Consider the following 20,213-nt stretch of genomic DNA (forward strand, 5'->3'; position numbering starts at 1 on the left):
AAACGGCGTCGAAATTATTCGCGACCGGAACTCCTCGTCGTTCCAAGATTTCACGGAAGTCGGAAGGACGAGGAGGACGGGCGAGACGGCTGATCGCCGCGGATCGCCGATCCCGGGCGGGCGAGCGATCTCTCGTACGCACCACGCACTCTCGCCGCTACCGAAATTACGCAGGCCGATCGGCACACGCGCCACAGAGAGAAAGAGAGAAAGAGAGACAGTGAGAGACAGTGAGAGAGTGAGAGAGAGAGAGAGAGAGAGAGAGAGAGAGAGAGAGAGAGAGAGAGAGAGAAAGAGAGAGAGAGAGAGAGAGAAAGAGAGAGAGATAGAGAGAGATATGGACATTGTTTCCGCACACGACACTCACGTTCTCACGATTCGGCAGAGCTGGCCACAGCATCGCGTCGCTATTTGATGCTGCTGTCGGTGGCTCGCTAGGACAAAAGCGGAGCTCCCTCGTCGCTCGCCCTAGTCCCTAGTCCCTGCCATACGTGCTCGAGCAGCTCGAACAGCGCACGGTACCGCGGGGTGTCACCTTCGTCGTCGCGCTGCCGGCCGTCCCGCTCATATTTACACGCGCTACTGCCCGCGATCGGCCCGTCCGACACCACCCGAACACGTATGTTTCACTGTCGCGCGCGTGATTACCAAGTAACGTCGGAATCGTTACGGGTGACTAGGAAAAATACATTTTCCGATGGCACAGCACCCACGACTTCGCCCTCACTTCGCCGCCATGTTGCAAAATCGCCGATCCGTCGTCCCGTCATGCCACGCAGCTTCGTCATATGACAGCGCCACCGCAACGACCAATGAGAGCGCGCGACGCATGCGCACCGACGCGAACCCGCGACCGAGTTGCCGCCAACCGCGCCAACGACGTACCAGCGCAGACTTTGAAGTTGACTACGGTTCCTCATCGCCAACGTTCTCTTCTTTTCCTTCGCAATCATTTTTAGGTCACTGTGTGTGGTGTTAAAAAATCGTGTCTATTTTTATATATTTATGCAAGGATTTCTTTTATCGCGGCTCGAATTAATTCTTCGCAACATCTTATCGATAGGTTTAAAGAAAGGAAATAGGTAATATTATTGATGGTTATTGAATTTATTACAATTACGAGAGAGTAATTATAATGTCCGTTAATATAATAATTTTGGCTAATTGTACAAGAGTAAGTTACTCAAAATCATAAGTTGTAAGTGAAATCTCTTAAATCGTTTGCTTTACTTTATCGGTGTTTATACCTACATTGATGATTGTTATTATTTATCGTTAAATATCGATATGAATCGTCGCGATTTATTAAGAAAAATTTATGTAAGAATAATGAATTTAGCCATATATAGAAAAAAATGATAAATAAACAGCAGTTTCGATTCGAATATAATCATATTATATCTTTATTAATAGAGGAAATGGCATATGATATTGAAATGGAACAAAGATGATATATAATTCATTGCTTTTCACAATTAAATCATTTTTTTTCTGTTATTCATCTATTTTTCTTTTCGATTGATAATTATGATAACGCAAACCAGAAAGAATTTATTAATTAATGTTACGAGAAGTTTGATTGCAACATATTTAATTAAACAAATATATCTAATATCTAAATTATAATGTTAATTTTTATAATAAAATTTCTCAATTTACAAAAATTTTGATTGTAATAATAATAGTATATTCTTTTTTTCAGAAACTACAAGTGTCAACAGCAACATGAAACTGCCAGAGAAATTCCATTTACATCTTCTTTTTGTACAAGTAAGTAAGAATAAATATTTAATTTCAACTCGAAATCTCAACAGCATTTATATCAGCGATTACTTTAAAAGTAGACAAAAATATATTGTTTAAAGAATAGAATTAAATAGGATTGGACTTAAATAAGAATTCGATATTCGATGTTTCACAGTATTTAATCAACAGGTTGGAACATTGTATTGAATGCTAAAATTTACGTTTTCTTTACGTCTCATAAGTTGTGATATTTTCATATGTACGCACGCATTTCCATTTTCTCCACTGGGTGGAATTCTGATATAATACTAAAAAATAATTGGAAATACTTTAAAAATACTCTTTGCAAATGATAACTTTTAGAAATACTCTCTCTTTCTCTCTCGGATCACTTTTGTCTCTACCATATAGATCTATAGCTACAATATTTTAATTTTTTACTCATATATTTTATACAGAGATTTAAAATCACAAGAAATTACTAATCGTAATGCATAATAATAGTATTATTGTTGTCGTCATTATTAGTAATCTTACATCGACACACAATAGTGGTCAAAGTTATTTTGTTTTTCATATATTCGCGATTGCAGACCACTATTTTTTAAAGAATATAATTGTAATTATGCTCGTTTTTCACGACGATTATCGCACGATAGGTTTACAACAGTTTTACAACAGAGATATTTTATCTTGTTTGCGTGACAATAGTAACCTATTGCAGAATTGCATTGAATTGCATTGAATTGCATTAAATACACGATTTAGGCTTCGATTTTATACGCGCTAATATTTAAAAAAAAAATAATAATAATAAAAAATAAAATAAAATAATTAACTCCAAGCAATACTCTGATCTTGCAGATACAGTGTAGCCTCGCTATCATATTAATATACTATGTCTAGAGATGCTACAAAGTGTCTTATAATAAGATAGAATACTAAACCGGCATATTCGTGAACAAAACGACGGCTACACTGTGATTCATTCATAGGGGGCATATAAATACACTATTATATCTTCTTATAAATAATTACAAACTAAGTCTGCTTTGCATTGATGAATGACTATAACAATCTTTTCATTATTTTCTCATTTTTTATATTATCTCCTTTTTCTCTTTCTCTCTCTTTTTCATTCTTTCGTTCACTCTATACTTTCATCACACATACAAAGTTTATAGAATGCTATTGGTAAATGTTATAAATAATTGGTTCGAGGCTGACCATATTGCTAACATCAGATTCTCAGCGAGAATAAAAAGAAAAGTCAATATCTTGAATTTTAGCTGGTTTTGCACAATTTAAATGAAGAGGCGAGCTATTTTTGTGCAATAGTCTGTATTTCCTCAGACATAAAATGCCGTTGACTTTTTATTCTGCGATTTATCTTTTAGCAAAGCACAGACAATTAAGTCGTTTTGCTTTTATTATGACTTACTGACGTACGCACATAGTATGTTAAATCAGATTTGACATATGGTGAACTCGTGACTTTTACTCACTTGACCCTATTGCTGTGGGTTATCTCGTTTCTTATGTACATATATAAACAGATATTATGGAAATAAAGTTTCCTCTTTGCATAAAATGCTTCAATTAAAAATAAGTGGACACAATTCAGGAAAAAATCTCTTTAGGATAATAATTCAGCAATGATTAAGTGCTTTAGTTTCTACTCTTGTTCCACTATGATAAAAATAGATTCATAATACATATCTAAATGTAATGTTCGTATCGTGTTGCTTTTATCGTTACAATCTACATTAAAGTGATAATGTAATACTTAATATTCTAAGTTTTTCATATGTTGCACGCGTAAATATCGTAATTAATATACATATGTATAGCCACATGATTCCAATTTTACTTTATCAAAACATTAGAAGTGATTTTATTGTAGCAGTTGTTTTGTGTAAACGATATCGCATAATGCGTAATGAGTAACCAAGTTGTTGTAGTAAAAAATATTCTGGGTCATTGATTCCGATAAAAGTTTTGACCCAAGCAACCTGCGAGTATTATCTAGATCAGAGGTAAAAGTACGATCAAATAAAACTATATCTATCTAAGAGGAACAAAGCATCGATCATGAAATAACGAGAGGAAAGTATTGGTCCAATCATCAGTTAAAAATAAAAATTTACACAAAGTGCTTTCGGATTTTATATAATATAGATCACACATTTCTTGATACTCGTTGGCAGCATTGCTTCTTACAGATCGATGCTGCTAATAGCACTTTTCGGTCGCTCGAATAAAGGGATTGTTTTTAACATTCGTTACGAATATCTAGATGATGATGTAATTCTATAATTCTTTCGTTGGATCTATCTACGATAGCCTCATATCCCTTGTGTCTTTCCAACACTGTCATCTTCAATCACAGTACCATCATTTTTCAAGTGCAGTATTTGCAGACTATTCGTTCTGTATTTGTTAATCATTAACAAGAGAGAGATCACCTTAAAAACCTATTACTATACATATTTCTTTGGCTAAAAAACCAAAAAAGAAAATTTTCCTTAATAATTTTTACCACAAGGACGTTGTAAAATTAAGAAATATATGTGAAAGAAATGTTCGCAATAATTTGAAATTAGGGCATAATGACGTCGATAACGTATGATTAAATTGAACTATTTTGTTTATAATGATAAAATCCTTTGCAAAAGAATTAAATAAAAACAAATTAATTACAGTGATCTTATATGGGTACGCACGGTGTGTCGGTATTTTTTTTATAAATTAAATGGATAAATGAAGAAGTGAAATAGAAGAGAAATATCGACGCGAATAATGTGAAATGTATATGTAACATTGCATATATTTGAAGCAGTCGCTATAAAGTCGAAATAAAGATTTCGACAAATCGAATTCGCGAAATCGTCACTCGATGGATAAATAAAAAAGTGCTTGCACTCTCGCATATATTTTATAATTAATACGCCCTTTCTGCGCGGCAAGTAACAATCCTGAAAAACCTTTCAAATGCGCTGAATCGACGTCTGACTCGACAGTCTCAAATGTTACTGTTGACCGACGCTTCGCTGCCCAAAATTCGTTCTTTTATCTCCACCGGTTTGCCGAATACAGGCTCGATCGTCTCCGACAACAGCTTCGAATTGTGTTTATCGATGTGCGTCAGCTCGATCGGGAGATATATCGTTCGGCAATAGTCAATATCGGCCCGGCATAATGGGCAACGCTCGCAACGACGGGCGCAATCCAAACAAGCCACAGCGTGTCCGCAGGGAAACAAGGCGGTGTCTAGGCTTCGATCCATGCAGATTCGGCACAGCATAGCGTCTAGTAATCTCGCTAGACATTCCCGAGATTCCTGAAATTTCACCCAACATTATATACAAATTGTCCCTTGGATTATGTCCTATTAACCATTCGCGATAACGATAATCTCTTGCGATTATCAGACGGGACGGCTGAATTTATCGCTCACCTTGCACTTGGGATTCTCGCATTCGCCACAGGCTTGGTTCTCGAGAATCTCATTCTCCGGCAAAGCTATGGTCGTGGTCTCGCAATAAAGCGCACGCCGTGCATTGTCATAAACCTCCCGGCAAGTCCTGCGTATATCGAACACGTACTTCTTGCCCAGAGTCGAGTCTTCATTGAAAATGGAAATTATTGTCCCCTGAAGAAGAAAACAATGGCAATTATACAATCGCAGTTTGACTCGCGGTGTGTTAAGTTAAAACAAAACTATTCTATACCAAAAGTTTTTAAATATATACATATATATGGATACCTGCTCTTATAAAACTCTATGATACCGCAATAATGAAAAAAGATGTAGTATTATGTTTCAAAATAAAAAATAAGTATCTTACACACGTACATACACATGTGCGTATTCAAAAATACTTTTTATTAGCATATATTGAGATATATAGAAAAGACATAATATTCTCATTGGTATTTTTGTCAAAATCAAAAAGTTTACTTTTACAAATAATATTTAAATCGTCCATGTAAACAAAATTTGCATCCGGGATACCTTTAAATCACGGATAAACTGCGCGGTGACTGCGCTTCTAACTGTTTCGCAGCTGTAAAATGCGTGTTTCTCGGTGATCGCTCTATAAAGTCCACTGGCAGACTGACTTGAGTCTAATTTAAAGTCCAACGACGTCTCTTCACCATCGAGCGAGAGGTAAACCAAGTGAAACATTCGTCGTTGTGACGTAGCGCTTTGTATAGCTGTGTACGGTATGCTGTAATGCAATAATATATAATTAGTTTGAATTGTGTGGTAAAAAATAAAATTTTTTAATGCTAATCTCCTTCTACATAATAGATGAAGCAAAAACTTGAATAAAATTACGATATTTTTTCACGTAAATATTTTCAATGAATTATTTTTATCTTATATAGATAGACTCTACAACTTTATTATTTTATATATTAAGCGCGAATTGGGATAATGACAGTTCAGTTGAACAGCTGATCTGTTGAAAAATCATCTCGATGGATGGTACAGAGTGCAACAGCCGATACGTACTGTCTCCTATCGCCAATAAATGATATTAAAATTATTCTTTCATCATTTTGCATTAATAAATACAAAGTTTAGCAACGTAATATTTTGAATATTACGTTGCTAAACTTTGTAAATATTAATGCATATTGAATTGATTAATCAATACATAAAAGTCTAATAGCGCAGCTCAATTTGATGCGTTTTACGATAAAAATAGCTTAACAAAATAATGCGATAAACTAACAATATTAAACTTACAATTAGTTACAGTGCATTTCTTTAAATGTTTTAAAAAATCAGACAAAAAAATATTTTTTGGCTATGAATATAAAAATTCTCTTCTCCTAAGTTTTAAATATACTATATATTAATGCATAGTTTACTTTTGCGTTTCTTCATCCTGATTGCGATAGACCGTGATTCCGTGTGGACCAACGCCGATCATAGAAACTCCATTGTATCCAAATTTACTATGAAACATTTCCTGTCCGAACATGTCGAGATTTGATATTTCTTTCAAGAGCCAATATTCAGCGGTCGAAGTTTTCATTCCCTGAAAATTCGTATTATACATCAGTCATTGAATCGTAAAAAAATACACTCAAAATTTAATTAAAAAAATATAACATGTTTGCATAAAAAAACGTAATTATTCTCGAAAAATATTGTTTTTGTTTTTATTAAAAGCAATCATACATATTAAAGCCGAGCGAAAAAGTTAAATTAAATTCAATTCAATTTCGTGGCACTTTAAAAATAATGACGATTTAAAAAAAGGACGATAGAAAGAGTTTATTAATTATATTAACTGGAGAATAAGAAAGAATAATGTATATATAAATTTATCGAAATAAAAAATACGTATATAATAATAGCAATTATGTATAGCGAATTAAATTATAATTAATACTTGTCAAGATGTTCGAACCTTAATTTCCTTGTGCTGCTGAACTATTCGAAGTAGAAAATCTTGAGGTTTTGGTTCACACGGCTCCGCGGGTTGTATATGACAGCATTGAGAGTAAAGTGCATGCGGCGGTGATAGCGCATCATAATCACCACCATCGGCTTGCGCTATTAGAGCTACCAAACGGGCCACGGAGTTCCAATCTGATACCTTTAATTTACCATCGATCAGCTCGAGGCGGGAATGCAAGTAGAACTGATGCCTGCAATTAGAAAGAGAGAGAAGGGAATGAGTGGATGTATTCACGGAGAGTTATTAATTGCAATTAGTTCAATTGTGCGGTAAAGATAGGTGAATGCAAGGTGGGCCAGTCACGCTAATATACGATACTCAGGCTAAAGTAAGATTAATTATCTTCCCGTTCTCAGAGCACATTGTTTTAAGGTTTCTCCCCTCTCTCAACTAAGTTAAACAACACAGTAATGCAATAATACAGAAATGATTAACGATCGAAACGAAAAATATATTCATAATTTAATTGCATATATGCACATTTATAGATATTGTATTAAGTGAGATATTGTCCGATTCTCGTCAGTCCATGACATCTGATAAATAATTTCTTCAAAGTAACGTAAATATTTATGTATTTATGTTTTACACTTTTAACAAGTCTTAAATGTAGATTGCATTTTAAAAAGAACTTTTGACACATTTTCATTTTAATTTCGTTAAATTTCTGACAACTTGAAATGATTTATGCGATACCATGACTCTCCGCGTTTACATTGTATATGCATATTTGAAGAATATTGAATGCGTGCGATTAGAACAGAGCAACTCTTTAAAAGAAATCTTTTTCGAACTGCTTTTGCATATTCCAGAATATTCTTTAGATGTATAACGTATACATTTTGCAATAAATATATGGCTAACAGAGAAGTGGAATTATTCGTCGAGAGTAAATTGGAATAATTTTCTCGCACGAAATATGGTACTAGAATATGGTAAAGAACTGTATTGGAATATATCGCATTCTGTATCATTTTTACACAAAAAACGAGAAATACTTATGAAACGTATTATATTCTTAAGTTATTTTAAGTAGTTGATTCGCGAAGGCTTCGTCCTTGACGAAGAATTTAAATTTCAATCGAGAGTAAATTGAACCGAACCAAAGTGACCCAATAATCTATATTATTCGAGTCGACGATAATCAACAAACTTATAAAAAAATATCGATGGTTGAAGATTTTCAACGAGTTTCCCGAAAGTCGTCCGTATCGATGTAACATATTATTGGCTTGTTTCTAGCGGAACCAATATATCTCGTTCTGGAAACTTTCTAATCTTGATATTTTTTTCTTAAAGAAATTATCAAAAAAATATTCATGGAAAAATATGAAAGAGAGAAATCGCGTTAACATCAAACAGTTATTATGTAAAAAATTAAAACATGGTTGTAATTTTCTGTAATCTATGTACGCCCGTCACAATCTTAACACCTTCATCATTGTCAAATTTTGAAATACTTTTTTCGAGAATTACCATCTCGAAATTCTAAGTATACATTAAGCGATTTTTTTCTTCATAAAATTTCCACTGATGCACCGTGCACGAATAAAAAAAAAGACATCAACTACTTACTACAAGTCACGATATGCACTGTTCAATGTGCGAACATTCTTGCCGTTCTCGAAACTCACTCGTCTAGTCGATCGCGAACTTGGGTGAAATTCGCGCGACAAACACCAAGAGCTCAATGACATTTGTCATTGTGAGAGAGATGTTGAGAGATTCTGCCTAAACTTTCTGAAGTGCAGAAAAGTTGGGAGAACACTGAAACTTCTTTGACAGTACGAGAGTTATTGACAATCGTGTGTGAAAAGCGTCGTCGAAAAATTGAACTCTTACGGTCAAAGATTCGCGCGAAGACAAAGAACGGCATTTCCAACAATTTTCAGATTGAGATCATACAACTTGATCCGATACTGAACTTCTTATTCTTTCGAAATTACTTTCTAAAATTACTTAGCGCGAAATCGCGCGCGTTTTACACTTCTTCATCTGTGAATATTATGGAATACCTAGATAATTTTATCATACAATTGCAAGGTGATATCTCAATTCTCGTAAAGTGATAATTACTCTCGATTGAAGTGATAATGAAATAATTAGTCTAACTAAGTTTATTTAATCCGCATTTAGTTTATAGAGAGAATTATTGAATAATTAAGCAAAGTTTTTGTACTTTACAGCGATACTGTATTCTGTTAATCTAAAATGACACTGAATTTAATATTTTTAATGTTCACTCAACTGTCATTTATATATATTATTCTGTTGATTTTCGGGTAACTTTTGTTTAAAAATTGATTTTATAATCACATAGTATTTCATTTTTTCATTCTTTGAAATTTTTTTGAATTTAATGAATTAAAACTGAAACAAATATAGAAAAAAGCATATCGAATTACGAACATCGAATTTGCATATAATAAGAAAATCTGTTTAAATTAAACTAGATTGAGATATAGTGCTTTTAGAAAGCACTATATGCCAAACAAACTGTATGTTATAATGTATTATGTTTGACAAATATATACGCGTCGCGTGGAGAGAGAGTTGGGATTGGATTAATACGAGTAACTTCGGTAATATTAACAATATCGTTACATACGGAACGTTTGGCTAGGCGGCGTATATTTCATTCATGACATGTACACAGCACTTTCCATATATAATTCAGAAATGGAAATAAGGTCGGACCGAGTTCTAAATTCGTTAAATAAATAAGGGCATTTTACTCGATTGATTGTGCAAGAGGTATTTATATAAATCAATCATACTGGCCTAACGCGAATAATAACTTGTATATATCATAAAAAATTATAAATACACACTTGTCATACAAGTTCTAAATCAAGCGTGTAAAGTTAATTCTTATTTTGTATAATTACATGTTATTACAAATTTACATAGCTCGTTCTATTAAAAGCGCGCTCTATTAACAAACAAAATACGATAAATAAATAAAAATCGTAACGTTTTATAAAATACGATTAAACATGTGAGTTCCACTATAAGATTTTAAAAGATTATGCACATAATTGTGCATTGCGGGGACGGCCGTATTAGAAGCTACTAAAGAATGTCAAAATTTGAAGCAACGTTAGCTCGCAGCGGAAGTAGGAACGTAGAAAGCACCCGTCCGACTTCCAGCTCTGCATCCACAATATTTTCGAGTAAATAATTCAAAGGTTATTTCCAACCCGACCCCGGGTAATTCTAAAGTGGCTAATGCAACTCTGAATCCGGCCCGGCTGTCCTCGTGAACGGGGACAGTCGTGAATTAGCTGCCGGCGGCAGATTTCTTAGGGAAACTGGCCGCGATGCAATTCGCAGTGAATTAGCATGCGGATTAGCATTTGCATATAATTTGCTAGTGCTGCATGTGGCGTGTCACCTACGACATTGGCTAGCCACATTGTAAATGAGTCAACACTAGATCCGACAAGCCGTGAATTTCAAAAGGGTATACGCGTTCGTAGCTGCCCAGATTTCTACCAGAGAGTAACGCGACAAAGAGAATCGGCTTTAGGAACGACCATAGAGATGGCTTTAAAGTGACCGCAAGGCGATCCTTGCAAAACAGTTTAAGTTTCGTTTCATCATTCTAATGAGCACAAGAAGGAGGGACGTTGTAAGATGTATACGCGCTTTTAACCGCGTCGCGTCCATAATAAATGCGCGAATTACAAAGTTTTCTTTCAGAAGAATTGTCAAGTAATAAATATAGACATATTGATAAATGTTTAAAGTATAAGGGTTCTTTTCTCTCTAATACTTATTACTTGCGTAAAATCATTGCATTAAAATACGGTTATAAAAAAAAAGACAATTTTTTTTTAGCAAATTCCATTTCTACACCATTTCTACATCTTGAAGTATATAAAATATGAGTTTTAAAAAACCGGATAAGCGATTTTTATATTTGTTATTTTATTAATATACCTATTTAACAATGATTTTTCTTCTTTGAACCACAGTTGCACGGAGTTACAAACTCGACCAAAAACTATAATATTATATAAATATAAATTAAATGTCAGAATGTATATTTTATGCATATAAAGTCGAATTTATTATTTGATATATTCTATTTTTATAAGAGCATATATGTACATAGATTTGATATTTTATTATACAGCAAACAATCTTAAATATAATTAGTTATACCAGAATAGTTTTACCAGAACGAATTTGTGTGTATGTGTGTGTAGCTTGTTAAATAAAGCAAACACACAGAGGTTGAAATCACTTTATATTTGTAATGCATCTTTCAGCATATTTTTCCTGTTATAATCTAATCTTTATGCAAAGGGGACGAAAGGAGTAAGGGAAGGTAACCTTTCAGCAGGCTTAAATTTTTTTACGACAGTAAGATAAAGCCATGATAATGGAAGATATAAAAAACACGGTGATTAAAGCAATCTTACTTAAGCATAGACGTAAAGAGCATATTTTTTACTACTTTTTTTCGGCTTTGGGTTTTCCAGCTGCGACTTATTTATTTTTATTTTTTTTTTTCCTTCTAAATAAGTCGTAAAATTCAAGGTAGAAATATGAATATAAGTGATTTTTTTTTTAGTTTTTCACACACACACAATTTGCAGCTCGTTTTGCACGAAGAAAAGGGAACAGCAATTTTTCCACTCTCTAGTCACTCTCGGTTTTTCTTAACTTTTCAAATTGCCTCCTTTTTTTACGCAAGTACCGTAAAAACAGGTTAAAAGTAAAGTTCGTGGCAATGTTCGAGTATGTCTTTACGTGTTCATTAATGAATCTCTGGTCGAAAGCCTCGCGGCTGTTCCAATTATGCACACGCGCATATAATCGTGTCTCTTCGTATGTATTTATTTTTGCCCGTGCTCGCTGCACAATGCTTTAATTGTACCGTGGTCTTGCCAGCGATTTTCATGCAGGTACGCCTGCCTCAGCGACCACGTGCGATTTTGTATTTAATCGGACAGTGCATAATTAATTATTCGTCGAGTTGTAATTAACGAGCAAGTCCTCGGAGCGATTCGCAATTGCTTTTGGTTTTGCGGCTGAAACTCTCTTTCCTGCCTCCGCGACAATTTGGTTTCGACGGAACAATCGAATCGATAAATTCGCTTCCACAAACATTCATAGATATATTTACTAAAACATTAACAGCAACATTGTTTCATATCAACAAAATGAGGTATTGTAAAGGACCGCAAATTTTCAGAGCTTAATATAGCGATTATTTATAAGGAATTGTTTTAGTGTCATATACACAGTACATGTTAGAAATTAATAATTATAGAAATTAATAAAATTATTTAACATTTATTTAACATTTATTTAATATGTGAATGTAGAGAGATTTTAGTTCAAAATTTAGTTGCATACATATATTATCACATAATGACCACACTGGCTCTATTTATTCGAATATATAATATCGAATTTATAATTAATTATGATTGTATTTAACTTGAATTAACTAAAGTTTGTAACCATAATAATGTTATATTGATTAAATTAATTGAATTTTATGTGACTCTTTCTATCGGCTAAATGTTTAAGTATGCAATAGAATAATCATATGATGCAATGTTTATTTCGTCTCTCTACAATATTTTCTACCATAAAGATAATGCAACAGTTCTATTCTTAAAATAATAATGAACTGTTATCGCATAAGAATCAATGAATAAAAATCGATATTAAATTTTGATTTATTATATGTATAAGAATGTTATATAGATTATAAAATTTTTCGTGTTTATCGGAATTTTAGTTTTTATTTAAAAATTTTAATGTTCTTAACGTTTATCGTAAAAAGGGAGAATAATAATAAAAATCAAGAAAATTTTATCAACCTACACAGACACCTATGTCATCGCACCGTGAAATACAGTATTTAATTGACTTTGTTTGTTCTTCGTTACTTCGTAATACAATTTTGTTTTTAGATCCATCCACGTTACAACGTGACAAGCGCAAGACAGGAAATCGCGTTAACTCGCTAGTAATTAATCCTCGTCGAATTACGTTCGATAATTAAAGTTCAGAAACAGGTAATCCGCTACTCGCGAGAGATCGGTACTTTCTTTCCGCGTCGATTGATCTGTAATTCTGTAGGTATAGTACATCGCGTCGACCGCGCGCGCGCGTATTTCACGGCGCGAATTCACTTATTATGGAAGATCAAGATTAATGGAATCCCGTTTCGGCATTACCGAGGCAACTACATATCTTCTCTCGAGCAACGCCAGGATTTTCTCGACCGTGAAAACTGATGATCTTTCGATGCACCCGTTAAATTTTCTACCGACGTTGCGCATCGTGATTTAATAATGAAATTTACATGTTGATTCGTTGCAGATACGTTCGATTAATATAATCATAATGTGCGATACATAGTGTTCTGGCATTTATTATAATTATATTGTTAACGTAATATAAACATTATAAGATATCACAAATTATAGTCTATATCTATATGAGGTAACGATTACGATGAGATGATAGATGACGAGTTTAAAAGTATATATATATTGATTTGGAAAGAGGAGAGAAAAGCTTATCTAATATTTTATATTTTTATGAAAGAGGAAGAATTATCGCGGATTCATTTTATATATGTTCGGAATGGAACTTGCCAATCAGATTATGGTATCCGTGTGGGAATACGTAGGAAAACGGCAAGTTACGTGACACTGAATAAAACAAATCTTTGATCTGATAAAGTTCGTGATCCGAGTTACTGCAAGGGTGGATGATGGAAACTTGAGAACCGAGAAAGCCCAGGGGGCTGCCTTTTCGTCGATCGCAATTCCATTTGCGTTCGTACAGCAACGTAAGAGGCGAGGGATATAATTTGTACTGCGTATATAACACGAAAATAATTATGCTTCGGTATATTCGCGTTTGCAATTTATCTTTGAATGTATGTACTTTATCGAATCTGCATACGATATAATCTCGATTAATTTCATCTGTGAACATAATATAGCCATTTTAAAGAATAAAATTGCTCGATCTTATAAATTGACTTTAGAATTATAGTCTCCACTATTCGAAAAGTCGAGGAGTCTATGAAAAGTGGTTTCAATTATTCAGATATATACATACAGACGTAGAGATGTTTAACTACTTTAGTAAAATTATATCTACTAATTTAACTTGTACTCAAGATATCAAGATAAATAGTTTTTCTTACTGGGAAATTATATTTTTTCACGAAATAAATAGATACCTACAAATAAATGAATGAAATCTCTTTACATAATGAAATAAATAAGGATAAACGACAAGTTATGGGACAGATACAATTAATACACTAAAAATTTCACATTCAATTAATAGCTTTTCATATCAAATTAACATTAACGGTTTTTTCTGTTATCAATTATAAAATATATTTATATCGTACAATTGGATATAGTATATTTTATGAATTACATATACGCTAAAGCTTGAATATATATATATATATATTCTAAATTCTAAATGAATCCATTACGTTATATGCGCGCGTATAGAGAGAATCGCTTTTATACATTTGCGTAAATTTGAAAGATGATATTTATCCACTAAGGAATAATAAAATGCCGTAAAAAATAATTGAGACAAATAAATGCCACCACGAGATACAATCTGAATGCACTAATAAATTTCCCGTCTACAGTTTCCCACGGGAGACTTTCCTGCGGATTTTTTCGTTACACATGCCATTGCCATTTGCTTGGCTAATAGCGCGTGTCTTAATGACAAATTTTTTAACGATGATAAATTTTATTCTCCTAGAATGAGAGAGAGAGAGAGAGAGAGAGAGAGAGAGAGAGAGAGAGAGAGAGAGAAATTATTATATTGATTTAATTTGATCTTTACCGAAATATCACAAATCGTCAAAAATGTAGCGAGCTAAAATTTATTTATATATCCATCTAGATTTATTTTCCTAAAAATCAATAATAACATTTTTCGTTATTTTCATATATTGTTTTCTCGTCGATGATCACAATCTTTTCGAACGATGAAATCTTAGGTATCAATGTCCGCTGTGAGCGGAAACGGAATCCTTTTGTAGCTCGTAGAGAGGATAGATATACAAGTCGAAAGGGATTCCTTTCGGAAATCCAAGTGGATTTATCCGACGAATTACTTCCGGTGTACTTGACTGAAGACGAGTTAGCTCAGCGGCTAGTATTTGGATTCTGTCGGTTTGCTAACATCGCGCTGAAATTTCGAATAGCGAAATGTATGCTAGAGAGGAGGAACAGGAAGTGGAAGTAAAGGAGGCTGTCTACGACCACTCACTGACGTTTATTCGCAAAGTCCGTCGACTAGCGACCGTGGCAAACGTCGTCGTTGAATCTCTCGGCGGTCGAAACTATCCGACGAAATTAAGCTCCGAAACTGCAGCGCTCACGAGCATCGCGAGTTCAGCTTTTACCCGCGGAACTTGAAGCGCTTTTCGTGTACTCGGCACTTTCCCGCCGTCGCGTCGGGTCCATTTATTTATCCTATCTGTTCGACTCGAGTTTAGCCAGAACGAATGTCTGCGTGTAAGAGCTTACACGCAATTTCGGTCTTTCATGACCCACAACCTACAAAAAGCTCCGCAACCGCATTAACAGATTCATACGATATACGACTTACTATTACGATGTGGTTTCGAGTTCATTCAATTTCGGATTTGTGTATTTTACGATTTAGATCAGAGTATGTAATAAAAGATGAATCGTAATATAAAAAAAAGTATCCAAAAAAAAGAAAACAATTAAATGATTAACAAAAAGTTCAGATATACAAATTAATTAAATTGTAGTTAATAGTTATATCTATTAAGTAATTAATAGAGATATAAATTAAATTTTAAAATTCTCCTTTAATAATTACTTTCTCTAAATTATGATTTTATGCAATAACAGAGATTATAAAAAAAAATTTATATCTTATATGTTGTGACTTAATTCTGCATAGATTACAAAACTAGATATGGCCGAAATGCACACGGTAAATATTGTTTGACTTCTTATCGTGATTGATGTTACGCTCGATTTAAATCTAATTTTGCAAACATTTCCGGAATTACAGAAATGCTTGAAAATTGTCGTTATTACTCCCGCTTAATTCTGCCATGATAGTAACGTCGCACACCACAGATTGGTGCATTCGGTAAAGTTAAGCAGGTGGACTATTCAACCTCGATACCAGAATAATGTGAGATCGTTCGATTTTACCGCACAAGTTTTCACAAACTCAGAATTAATTCAGAATTTCGATCGTTTATCGTCGTCGTAAGAGATATTGAAAGACATTAAAACGCGATGAATCGTATGATCACAAACAGTAAGAGCTATCCTCAGCAAGAGGTTTCCTTATTGTCCCCTTGATAAGTCAATAGCATTAGCCGCGAAACTTGAATTTTTTATCAGAAAGCTAAAATTACACAATAATTAAGAAAATTTAAAAATATATGTGTGTTTTATAAAAATAAGCAGTCATATGACGTGATAAAAAACAAAATTTTAAATAAATTTTACTAACTGAAAGATAATTCATTATTTCTTAAACAACTTGTAAGAATTATATATAATATATAATATTTTGCAATTATATATAAATATATAACAAAAAAAGAAAGAATATAAATCATGTTCTTTAAATATTTTTAATAATTAAATATATGTGATCTTATAATCAACAAGCCACAATTATTATGTCAATCTCTTGTAAAATAATATTTGTAATTTTACGCTTAAAAGAGTGTTTTAAAAATTGCAAATTTTAATGGAATAATTAGTTTACTATTTCAGTCACAATAGCTTCTCTACAAGAAAGAAAAACCTTAATTTATCCAATGTTCAATAGGTTTCAGTTTCGATTTATAATTTATAAACGTCTTCCTTTTTTTCTTCATTTTATCACAATACCTATAACATAAATTTTTTTAAATATCTTTGCTATATAAGTAAATATATATATAATCTATCTATATTATGTTTACCAACTAAATTTTTACATTTGTTCGCATTTGCATAAGTATTGTTTAAATGATTCTTATTCTTATTTTATTTATACTTGTGTGTATGTATGTGTAAATGTATATACATAAAGTTTAATTTATAAATTATTCGCGTTTTAATATTATTTGAGCATTGTTTTAGAATTTATAAAATAGAAAAAAGTAAAATAATATCAATATTTATTGATATTATAAGTTAATATATAAATATTGATAAGTTTTATCGCGAATATATGTCATAATGCGATCATATTGCAACAGTTTGCACTCAAATAAGTCTCATAAGGTTCACCGTTACAGTACTGTTACATTACAATGTGATTACATTACAATATCACACAGGAAAAGCTTGTTTTCGCGCAAATAGAAATGCAATTCTGTAATTCTGCAACGCGGAAAAATATTTATTTGTAGCATAAAGGACACAGTTGTGGCGACCATGCAACTCATTATACCGTCGTTTCTCCTACACAATTTTCTCCTTCCGTCTACGCTTACATTGCCATGGAATTACGTATAGCCGCGCGGCCATTACATTCGAGATCCTTTCACGAGCAATTAAAGGAAATCCCCTTAATCTCAACAGCACGTTCCGGAAAAACTTTAGTGCAGCCACATTTCTCAAGAACTACTTTTTCGCGATATAACGCGGTTCAGAAACAGATAGAAGGAGAAAGAGAGAGAGAGGCGCATGCTTCGTCGCGAGAGGCTGTAATACCGTCGGATTACAACGCCAGCGATGCCAGACAGCCCACAGTGAACGAAAAATCTCGAGAGCGAATGCCCTATTTTCCATTATAGCGACATGCGCCGCTGTTCTTCCTCTATTTCCACATTTCCTTCTTTTTAGTCGTCTTCTTCAACTGTAGTTTCCACGCCAGTTTTCAGCGAAAGCCGAAACGCATCTCAGCCGACATCCAACTGCATTGTATATTTTTTTGTCTATTTGTCCTCCCAACCCTTTCTCTTCCTTGTGTCAAATGCAGAATCAAAGATGATTTTTAAAATTTTTGTGCTGGGACGAGCTCGTGGCTACTTTGAATTAGCTCCGAATTTAATAGCCGCCTTCTCATTATCATCGCTATGGCTGTAAGCTAGCGATAGATTAGGACAACAGGCCAATTGGAGAAAAATAATTTACAGAATATCGTAAATTAATGTACTCATATGTCTATATTTCAGAATGAATAAAGTCGGAAAATTAATTATATAATTATTAGCAAATTTTATTATTTGTATATCTAGATTCCATTTATATCTGTGTCATTGCTTGAAATATCAATATTAACTATCTCATCGAATTATCTTTTAGTTATTTCTAAAATAATTGTTTTTAGATTATGTTGTAAACTAGATTTCGAAATAATATTAGAAATACGAAAATAATGTTTACATTTATTCGTGACAATATAAAACGCAACTGGCTTAAGCTAAATTCTCGTGCCACATTGATGCTACTGAAGGGAAATCTTTATGTAACTATTATAATTAGCTTAGAAATTAATTATATCTTTTCCCATAAACTTCATTCAAAACTAATCTGTCTCAAAGGCGAAGTTTGTTGGCAATTCACTCTCCGTGCATGATCGTTCTTTTACTTCATTTTCTTCGTCCTCTCTTTCATAAGCAGTTTATCTCAGAGTTCTTTTAGGGATATGAAGAAAAAAAAGTGAAGTATATCATTCTCTCTTTCTTTCTCTCTCGGAGGGCAAAAAGTTTTTTACACAAAATATCGAGATAAAACCCAAGTGTTTAACGCGAGTGCCATGCTCGAGATCGCTCATCGTAATTAGCTTCGCGGTATTTTTAAAGGATTTAGAAAAAACTTGAGTGAAGCTCGTCCTCTCTCGCAACTTGCTCGAGGGTTGTATTTAATATCAAAAGTTGATTCTTCCATGGCAAGAGCGCGCGCGTAAAAGTCCGGCTAGACTTTTACGAGCGCCTCTCAGATTGTAAATCAGATACCATGTAAATCAGATTAACTTTTTATGAGACACTTTATATTTATTTCCGCTCGATTTTTGCCGATTTTCTAAGATCGTAAACGGTAACAATACCGTTGCGGAATTGATATTTTGCATCTCGTGGAGTTGAACCAAGTTGGAAGCGCGCGAGGAAACTATTTGGCCACCGATAAAACGTGAACGGTGATAAATCACAAGTACACACACACACACACACACACTTTGTAGTTGATCGTTGTGTTTGCCGGTATTTTCGGCACTCGCAGGTGGTTAAACCACCGGTATACGGAGTATGTAAAAAGATCTATGGAAGCATGTTTCTCTCTGTGACAATGTCGACCGAGAATCGTAGTGTTAGTAGTGGTAACACTACAGTGTGACGTTACTGCAACGAAAGACAGATACTTTCATATACGCCTTCAATAGAGATCGAAACTTGAATAAATAGCGCAACTGTTCCCTAGCACATTTTTATTTTGTATACAAAAAATAATTATAATTCCGGAATGACACTATTTCATATAGAGAAAGCTGAATTTTATAATGTATTTTATATATCGTTTGTAAACATCTCGAATAGTTGAGTCAACTGAAAATATTTTCTCAAAATTTTTGCATTATTAAAGTTTATTTTATTAAATAATTTTCTCTGCAGTATTAAATTTTTGTTTAGTAATAAAAGTTGTTAAAAATTTTATTGACACAAATTAAAGTTTTTCTTGTCATATTTTACTTCTTTATTTATTTATATCATTTTAATACGATTTTAAATTTACTTTTTCCCTCACAATCTAACTAACTGTAGGATTAAATTTTCAGATAAGTGAAGACAAGGGGTGAACCGATGAGAAGCGAGCGACGACACGAAGAGATTTAACACCCTTACGGATTTGGTTCATCAAGCTGTAAGTTTACAAATCATTATTAAAACTAGTATTTTACATCTTCTCTTTGTTTAAACTCAAAGTGTGACTTGAGTTCCCCTCCATATTAAGCGAATAAGTCTCTCTTCGAACGTGTTGTCATTGCTGC

The 20,213-nt window shown here is 33.4% G+C and overlaps 2 protein-coding genes and 1 long non-coding RNA gene across 4 annotated transcripts in view; 1 reads left to right on the forward strand and 2 right to left on the reverse strand.

Annotated features, from left to right (window-relative positions):
- The window catches only part of Px (MAP7 domain-containing protein plexus), an 86,610-nt gene extending 85,858 nt beyond the window's left edge, over positions 1-752 (reverse strand). The window contains exon 1 of the mRNA XM_083052852.1: positions 368-752. The gene's annotated coding sequence lies outside the window, so the exon portion shown is untranslated. The remainder of the gene's footprint in view (positions 1-367) is intronic.
- LOC145944505 (uncharacterized) overlaps positions 1-20,213 on the forward strand; it is a 161,268-nt gene that overhangs the window by 107,264 nt on the left and 33,791 nt on the right. Inside the window, exons 1-3 of one of the 2 annotated variants that reach the window (XR_014426686.1) lie at positions 913-1,082; positions 1,703-1,770; positions 20,001-20,086. This is a non-coding gene — a long non-coding RNA (uncharacterized LOC145944505). Of the gene's footprint in view, positions 1-912; positions 1,083-1,702; positions 1,771-20,000; positions 20,087-20,213 lie in introns of those variants that run through there. The other variant, XR_014426685.1, reaches the window with a different exon arrangement.
- The window catches only part of Dnr1 (E3 ubiquitin-protein ligase defense repressor 1), a 139,528-nt gene continuing 121,221 nt past the window's right edge, over positions 1,907-20,213 (reverse strand). The window contains exons 3-7 of the mRNA XM_083052856.1: positions 7,173-7,413; positions 6,628-6,797; positions 5,762-5,978; positions 5,204-5,398; positions 1,907-5,086 (exon numbers count right to left, since the gene is read on the reverse strand). Coding sequence (XP_082908982.1) covers positions 4,769-5,086; positions 5,204-5,398; positions 5,762-5,978; positions 6,628-6,797; positions 7,173-7,413 — 1,141 coding nt within the window. The 3' untranslated portion in view covers positions 1,907-4,768. The remainder of the gene's footprint in view (positions 5,087-5,203; positions 5,399-5,761; positions 5,979-6,627; positions 6,798-7,172; positions 7,414-20,213) is intronic.

Source organism: Prenolepis imparis, unplaced genomic scaffold (assembly GCF_030444845.1).
Source record: "Prenolepis imparis isolate NDT839.2.m4 unplaced genomic scaffold, iyPreImpa1.0 SCAF_13, whole genome shotgun sequence".
Taxonomy (NCBI): domain Eukaryota; kingdom Metazoa; phylum Arthropoda; class Insecta; order Hymenoptera; family Formicidae; genus Prenolepis; species Prenolepis imparis.